General features: G+C 32.3%; 1 protein-coding gene across 1 annotated transcript; it reads left to right on the top strand.

The window, feature by feature from the left end:
- The first annotated feature begins 1697 nt into the window (after positions 1 to 1697).
- LOC111911842 (eukaryotic translation initiation factor 6-2) lies at positions 1698 to 4398 on the top strand. The gene is made up of 8 exons (XM_023907583.3): positions 1698 to 1856; positions 2357 to 2409; positions 2679 to 2775; positions 2876 to 2961; positions 3034 to 3078; positions 3593 to 3723; positions 3810 to 3920; positions 4007 to 4398. The coding sequence occupies exons 2-8, from the start codon at positions 2400 to 2402 to the stop codon at positions 4262 to 4264; spliced, it is 738 nt and encodes a 245-aa protein (XP_023763351.1). The 5' UTR covers positions 1698 to 1856; positions 2357 to 2399; the 3' UTR covers positions 4265 to 4398.
- The last annotated feature ends 4122 nt before the right edge of the window (positions 4399 to 8520 follow it).

Genomic DNA, 8520 nt, shown 5'->3' with positions numbered 1-8520 from the left:
AATTAAACCATTATCGTTATTTTATTAACCATTCCTCCGTTAACCAGTTTTCTAAACTACATGAATGACCCCTACGTTTTAAATTTCTTTCTTAGTTAGTCATTACCATCCGTGTTTTAAATCACACGACTGAAACTACCACAATTCTGAAACTCTGGGGACCAAAGTGTAACATTGTTATTATTCTCCCCATTAAATCTGGTTGAAACATAAAGCATACCATTGGATTCTATAACCACCAAACCAATAATAGGCAAACTTTTCTTTGATGTCAGCACATACTTTTAGTATTGTTAAAAAGATGGGTTGTGTGAGTTTTACCCCTAAAAGTCTCATTTTATGGAAGAGATCAAGGGAAAGTAAATCTTGTCCATTTGTTACAACTTACAAGAACTGCTGTCATTCCATTCCATGAAACCGCATCTCTAACTTCCATATAATCAAACACAGATCTTGTAAATCTGATCATTCCTGATTTTGAATACATACTATTCAAAGAATTACACACGTATGTAGTTAGCTCAAAGCCAAATTTGACAACCATGGTATGAATCTGCATTCCTTTTCACAACTGCACCATTGTTAACCAAAGCTCCAAGAACAATAGCAAATGTGAATGAGTTATGTTTAATTCTTTATGTTTTCGTTTGCAGAATAAGGTCTATAGCCTGATCTTGTATCCCCTTTAATGAATACCCTGTAAGCATTGAAGTCCAAGACACCACGTTTTGGTCAGGCATTTCATCGAATACCTTCTCAGCTATTGAAATCGATCCAGTTATATATATATATATATATATATATATATATATATATATATATATATATATATATATATATATATATATATCAATGAGGGAAGTGTCAACGCTAACATCCTCAACAAACCCGTATTTAATGCAATCACAATATATTTGTTTGACTATTATTTGATCCCATAAGCTTCCGCATATTTTAAGAACACAAGAAAAGCTTGCCCCATCAACCAGTAAACCCAAACGACGATATCTGAAACCGAACTCAACCTCCTTTCGACCGTATGATTGAAGTCGAAATCAGGTAGCAGGATTTCGACGGTTTGATCCTTCAAGTTCTCGTAGGTCTTCAAGCTGTAACACCTCATGCAAACGACTGGTCTCTTTGGCGATTTGGGGGTAGGGTTTTTGAGAATTTCATCAGGTTCAAGTAAGAAAATGTAAGTATCAAAAATAAGTTAATACCAACAAATTATGAACAACAATGAATTTATTAGATTCACCATATTTGATCGATTGTGAAGGAGGGTCGAGTAAGTTGGGATACAAAAGAATTTAAGGCTGACAATGACAATGTTACACTTTGGTCCCCAGAGTTTCAGAATTGTAGTAGTTTCAGTCATGTGATTTGAAAGATGGCTGATAATGACCAACTACGAAAGAAATTTAAAAATAGGGCCATTCTTGTAATTTAGAAAACTGGTTAACGGATAAATGGTTAAAAACTAACAATAATGACTTAATTGATATGCATAGTAATAGTTAAATGATCTATTACACATCCTATATAAATATAAATTTTAAGTTTAATGTCCATTGAGCCATAAACGTGACTTTATTGTTTCTTTTTAAATTTTAAATTATATGTTTTTTATTTTCCGTATTCATTCTAACACAAGTTTATTCGCGAACCAAACCGAAAAACACATATAGGCGGTGGTATATAAACTCCCAACAAGCATTACTATATTCGTTTCGGTTAAAACCCTAAATACCAAAACCCTAATTGGAGACGCACAATTGAAACCCAGCCCCATACTGGTTTCTCGCTGAATTTTTCAATACAACCTTCAGCTTTCTCCATCTCAATCGTATATCCAGGTATGCAAACCTGTATTTCGCTTGCTATTATTTAGTTATTGGCTGTTTTATATGTTTTAAACCGAGCAATTCAAGCATACAAACAAACAGTCATGTAATTAATTTGTAAACAATAGATGAGCAGCTGCGTTTTTGTGTGCTTTTGCGCTTTTGGGAGAACTTTGTGTATAAATACTAAATAGGTCTGCTGCAGAACTTTGTGTATAAATACTAAATTAGTGGTTTTCATAGATTCAAAATTTATAATTTATTGATATTTTCTTGTTTCCAAATGTTGCATCGAATGTCGGTGGTGAAATTTATCCAGAATTAAATATCTTTCGATTGGCTAGGTGTTTGAATTTTAATAATCTTTGTTTTTCACTATTTTGCATCAATTGTTCATCGTTCAATAATTTGAAGGTTAAAGCTATTGTTTTTAATGTATTGTTGTATGTCTTTACCAGTTTTCTAATAGCTTTCTAATACATAAATATGTGAATATTTTATATGTTTCACAGATACTTCTTCTTTCTAAGCAAATTTCCATCTGCTGTTATTCAGATGGCCACAAGTAAGTTAATTGCCTTTTCCACTTTTGTCAATTAAGTTACTTGTGTAATTAACTGTTATTTGTTGTTTCTTTGGTTATAAGCAACATACTTTCATTGATTTATTTATTATAACATTTTACTTTCATTTTCCTCTATAATACACCTATAAATGAAAGTATGTTGCTTTTTTCTTGCTTGTAGTCCAAAAAAATATGTGATATTTTATTCATTGAAAATCACACTGATAAGAGAAAGCCTTTTTTTTTTTTTTTTCTTTATCTGTTCACAGGACTTCAGTTTGAGAACTCATGTGAAATTGGGGTGTTCTCAAAATTAACAAATGCTTATTGCTTGGTAGCAATTGGAGGGTCTGAAAACTTTTACAGGTTTGTTATTTTGATTGGTCAAAAGACGATAATACCCTCCTCATATTCATCATTGAAAATATCCATATTACAATAAGTTGAATGAATGTTTGTTTTGCAGCACATTTGAATCTGAGTTAGCAGATGTTATTCCTGTGGTTAAGACCTCCATTGGTGGCACAAGAATAATTGGAAGGCTCTGCGTTGGTAAATACTTCCGGAAGCTTCTAGAACCTTCCTCATTCCGTTTCAAACACTGATTCTTGGTTTTTTTTCTAGGTAACAAAAACGGGCTTCTTTTACCTCATACTACTACTGACCAAGGTAAATTACATAAATCGTCCCTGTTTTTTGTCAAAAATTATGGAATGTCCCCCCCTGCGGATTTTTTAAACCTTTTTGTCCCTTTGGTTTCATTTCGCAGCATCCATTGTCCCTATTCGATGTAAAATGACCATTTTACCCTTTATGATCTTTCCTAACTTTTTTTTTACTAAAAATGTGGATTCCATTTTCTTTTCAATTAAATAAACAAACAACTCCATCACCGCCTTCATATTCAAACAACGAAGGTGGTGTCATATCTAACGTTATTAAGAACTCACACAAGGGTAAAACGGTCATTTTACATCGATTGAGGCGGTGGATGCAACAAGATGAAACTACAGGGATGAAAAAGGCTTAGAAAGGACCCAATCCATAATTTTTTTTTTGACAAACCTTCAATAATTTACTCTAAAACATAATTATATGAAAATAAGTAAATAAGTATTCAATTATTTTTGTGATACAACTTGTTTTTCATTTTTTTATTTTTTTATTTATTTATATTTCTTAGAGCTTCAACACTTGAGAAACAGTCTACCCGATGCGGTTGTTGTCCAACGCATTGACGAAAGACTATCCGCCCTTGGAAATTGCATAGCGTGCAATGACCATGTTGCCCTTGTCCACACTGATCTCGACAGGGTAAACAATAAACATCCATAACTTCTTCAAATTTTATATTTTCAATTTCTACTTCCTTAATTTAATTCATTTCTTCAATTCAATAGGAAACCGAAGAAATGATCGCCGATGTTCTCGGTGTCGAAGTTTTCCGCCAAACAATCGCCGGAAACATCCTCGTTGGCAGCTACTGCGCGTTTTCCAACAGAGGTGGCTTGGTAAGAAAATATTCCAATTTTTTTTTATTAAAAAATATTAAATATTTAAAATAAATTTAAAAGAAGGAATGATTGTGTTATTATAGGTGCACCCTCATACTTCCATTGAAGACTTGGATGAGCTTTCGACTCTTCTTCAAGTCCCGTTGGTGGCTGGCACGGTTAACCGTGGCAGTGAAGTGATTGCCGCCGGGTTAACCGTGAACGACTGGACCGCGTTCTGCGGTTCGGACACCACGGCTACGGAACTGTCGGTGATTGAAAGTGTGTTTAAGCTGAGAGAAGCTCAACCGAGTGCTATTGTTGATGAAATGAGGAAGTCTTTGATTGATACCTATGTCTGATGTCTGAATACTTACAGACTTATATGCTTGCTTTTTCTTCTTTTTTGGACTTTTGGTTTATCCCTTTTTGTTACATTGTTACAATGGAACTGATGTGTTTTTGGTTATTTATTTTGTATCTTTTAATTGGTAAAGTCTTAATTGTCTTTTTACTAAATGTAAGCAATTATTAAATGTTTTTTTTTTCTCGCTCTTTTTAAGTTAACTAGTTTAATTATCTGTGTATCAAGAATGTTGTATGAAGTTCTCATTAATCTCATTTGGTTTGTTGTTTTTCATGTTTTAATACTAGATATTTCCATGAGAAGTATTACTGGGTATAAATATTTAAATAAATAGAAAGTAAAATGTTGTGGGGCTTCAATGTTTTTTAAATATGTAATAATTATGTCATTTTCACAATTACTAGTTTTGTGATTTTTTTTTTGGAAATGGGGAATGATTATTAGTAAACAAAATGCTACCCAAGCAAGCAAGGTGTAGCTAGAAAGAGCATAAAATGTATTTAGTTTTATTTTGTATATGTATGATTAACTAGTTAAAGAGTAGTTAATATTTAATTAATTAATAGTTAATGTTAGATATAATTATGGATTGAAATAAAATGATATTAAAGGCATACGTCTTACTGCGTGGTTGGAATTAAAAGATTATAGTCTAATTATAAGGCCTATAAAAAAAACTATTTCAAATTGTGAAAAGATTTACAAAATGCTTTCACTAAAAACTTGAAGCATAGGTTTACTCATTGGTTGGAATTAAAAGACTATACTCTAATTATAAAACCTATGAAAAAAACTTTTTCAAATAGCGAAAAGATTTACAAAATGCTTTCAAACTTAAAAATTAAAAAAATATAATTTTTTAGGAAAAAAATTCAAATAAAATAATTTAACGATTTATTTTGAATAATTTTGTAATTTATAAGATAATTTATAAATTGAGTAAGTTTTATAATTGTCAAGTTACGAAATTGATAATCATCTATCTTATTTCATAGAATAAATTACATGAATGGTCCCTATGGTTTGGGGTAATTTGTGCATTTGGTCCCCAACTTATTTTTTTAACTCGGAAGGTCCGTAATGTTTGTTTTTGTTATGCGTTTGGTCATTATTTTTTGTTTTTGTTTCACGCTTGGTCTCTGTCTTACCTAAAAAGACTATTATTTAAATAAGAAAAAATGGTATGATAGGTAAAATAATGTGAGGGGGTTGGGGTTGGGGGTGTGTTTATTTAAATAAGTTAAAAAATCAAGGGCAAAATAGTCTTTTTAGATGAAATAGGGACCAAACGCGTAAGAAAAACAAACAGTAGGGACCTTCCGAGTTAAAAAAATAAATTAGGAATCAAGCATGTAAATTACCCTAAACCATAGAGACCATTTGTGTAATTTGCTCTATTTCATATTTGTCAAAGAGGGAGTTAACTTTTTCATGGCTTCTAAATAAATAATCAATGGCGAATATACATATAAATATATAACCAAGGTGCCTCAGTCATTTGACCCACCTATTTTTTTTATAACTAGGTGAGGGACCCGCATGTGAGATTTTTTTTTGTTTAATTCTCTGTAAATATTCTTTCATGAACTATTTGTTTATATTTTGAATACGACATTAGGGATATTTTTGATGATTTTGTCCTTAGTCATTTGTGCACACCTATAAAATACAACACTGTGAGAAAAAATAGGCCGCAATCATTAAAAATACCAACATATGTCTTACGTATTAGTATTCGCTCAACATATCAACCTTAATATAAAACATCCAGTTGCTTAACGAATATAATTTTGATAGACAATTGCGTTTTCAGCCTTGGTGTATAGAAGAACACTTACAAATATAAGAAATGCACATATATCTTTTCATTTAATCCAATAAAACCAAACTCAAACTTTTACAAAGGCCATAACAAAAAAATGATATTAACCAAAGTAATTAACAGATTAATAGTCTGCACATTATATCCTTATATAATAGATGTGAAACAAAGTATGCAACCCACAAAATAAATACAAAACTATCCTGGAATTTCAATCTTGTCTTTCTCTTTCCCACCAAAAACAGAGCATAACAAAGATCATATCTGCATAAAACAGACAAACTTTAAATTCAATATTGCCCTCCTAAAAGATTCTTCATAGAGAGGTGGAACAACAATTCCATTGAACTTCAAATGCTTAATTATCTTAAAATGATTAAAAAATTAATACACTTTCAAAAAGGAAAAAAGGATGCTAGAATGATACAAAAGAATCCTTTACCCTCATAATCATGTCATTTCTGAAAGCATTTAATTTATTTGCCAACTAATATATAAATACTAAAGAGATAGCAAAAATCGTTTATGAATCATTGTACATGACGTCTATATATAGGGAAAAAAGAACCAAGAAAATGACTTTTATTGACAAAATCAGAAATCTAGGAGCCATAGAACACCTGTTTCTCCATAGTCTTTTAATGAAGAACAAAAAGAAAACCAACCAAGCCCATATGAATCAAACACGTGGGTGCTGGTTATTTTACTTCATGTTCATAGGAGCAAACCCGGACTTGATATTCTGCACCTCTTTGGTTCCAATTTGGAATGCCTTAGTCAACACAACATCTTCCACCGGAGGAGATGACCCATCAATACTTAACTTCTCATCAAATGACAAAACACATCATGCAAATATGCAATCTTTTCAATGGAACATCACAAATGGAAAATAGAAAAAAAAATGTCGGTAGAAACATAAGAATGCTAAGAGGCAATTTGGCAATGATTCTGCAAAAGACATGAATGCCCTTATCATCCTCACTAAAAAGACAAAAAAAAGTCAGAGTCTTCGGTACTGACAGTATCAACATGCTTGCTAGGGGCTAAAAATGTCATTTGGGCATTAGCCTTGTAAGGAGCCACAACATATGAAATATTTTTTTTTCGACACCTTCATGTTGAAAGTATTTAGTAAGTGAAGAGCATAGAGAAGTGCCTTTAGGTTTAGATTTTGAATTTGGCTCCAAAGTCCAAATCCAATAGTGACATATTCTCCTTGGAGTGTTGTTTGAAAAGGCCTTTAAAACAAACTGAACCCCATGAAATCTTAAAAGAAAGATGAAAAGAACAACAATCTAGCCTTTTAAATTCGTTGGCCTCCATTGCATTTACATAAAAACAGTTAAAATAATATGAAACAAAATATAAATTCTTGTTTGAAAGGCCATTAAAACAAACTCAACCCCATGAAATCTTAAGTGAAAGATGCAAAGAGCAACAATCTAGTGTTTTAAATTCGATGGCCTCCATTTGCATATACATAAACACAATTAAAATAATGTGAAACAAAATATAAATTCTTAACAAGTTGATAATGCCATTGAGTAAAAATAATAAATAAGGTTGAAATCAAGCGTTAGGTTGAGACAGATTGCTTGCAAAAACCCGTTATAAATACATTTAGAATTCGACATGTTATGCTAAGAAACAAAATAAATAGAACCCATTATAAGAAATATACTTGTAACGCCTAGTTCTTGGTACACATTTAACTCATTTATTTATTTATTTGACAGAGGGACTCGACGAGTTGGTTGCCCTAACTCGTCGAGTGGAGGGCCGTCACAACTAGCATTTTAGGCTAGGAAATTCTGTCCATGCGTAATTAACTTCTGATGTATCTTGTAACCCTAAGTATGATGTTATACAAGTTATTCATTCAAAAACGACAATTCGAATCAAAACTCACTTGTGCAAGCTCTAAACCTAATTCAATACACTACATTCACCCAACCTTGAGCTTGAAACCCTAACTTCCCGGTTCAAACCTCTTATTGGACCAGGATTCTCTTATTGGGCCTAATGGTCCAATAATCCATCAACTTGGTTCTTTTGGGCCAAGAATCCACATTTGGGCCCAAATTGGACCCACATTCATTAAGCAATAGTATTTTGGGCCATCACACTCTTCATGGGCCTTATTGGGCCGAAAATCACTTATTTAATCTCATTGGGCCGAAAAGCCAGCTCTTTTATCCTTTTTGGGCCGTAGCCTTATATGTGGGCCCACATGGATCGAAAAATCCCTATTGGGCTAAAGTATTCTCGGTTGCATTTCTAACCAAGCCCAATATTTATTCTTTTCTTTCTTCCTTCTCCTATTCCCGGGTTTGATAAAAAAAGATTAATGAAGGATTAATGAGTAAGTGACACCTCATAATTACATGGAAGACATCCTTGCATTGTCTTCCATGTATCCAAGCATG

This window comes from Lactuca sativa, chromosome 8 (assembly GCF_002870075.4).
Source record: "Lactuca sativa cultivar Salinas chromosome 8, Lsat_Salinas_v11, whole genome shotgun sequence".
Taxonomy (NCBI): Eukaryota; Viridiplantae; Streptophyta; class Magnoliopsida; order Asterales; family Asteraceae; genus Lactuca; species Lactuca sativa.
The sequence above is the reverse complement of the archived record's forward strand: the minus strand, read 5'-3'. Positions and strand labels throughout refer to the sequence as shown.

What these genes read in the sequence shown, in the direction of transcription:
- LOC111911842 (XM_023907583.3), top strand. An exon ending in TCATACTACTACTGACCAAG is followed by an intron (nt 3,079 to 3,592) that starts GTAAATTACATA and finishes TATATTTCTTAG; the next exon opens with AGCTTCAACACTTGAGAAAC. An exon ending in TTTCCAACAGAGGTGGCTTG is followed by an intron (nt 3,921 to 4,006) that starts GTAAGAAAATAT and finishes GTGTTATTATAG; the next exon opens with GTGCACCCTCATACTTCCAT.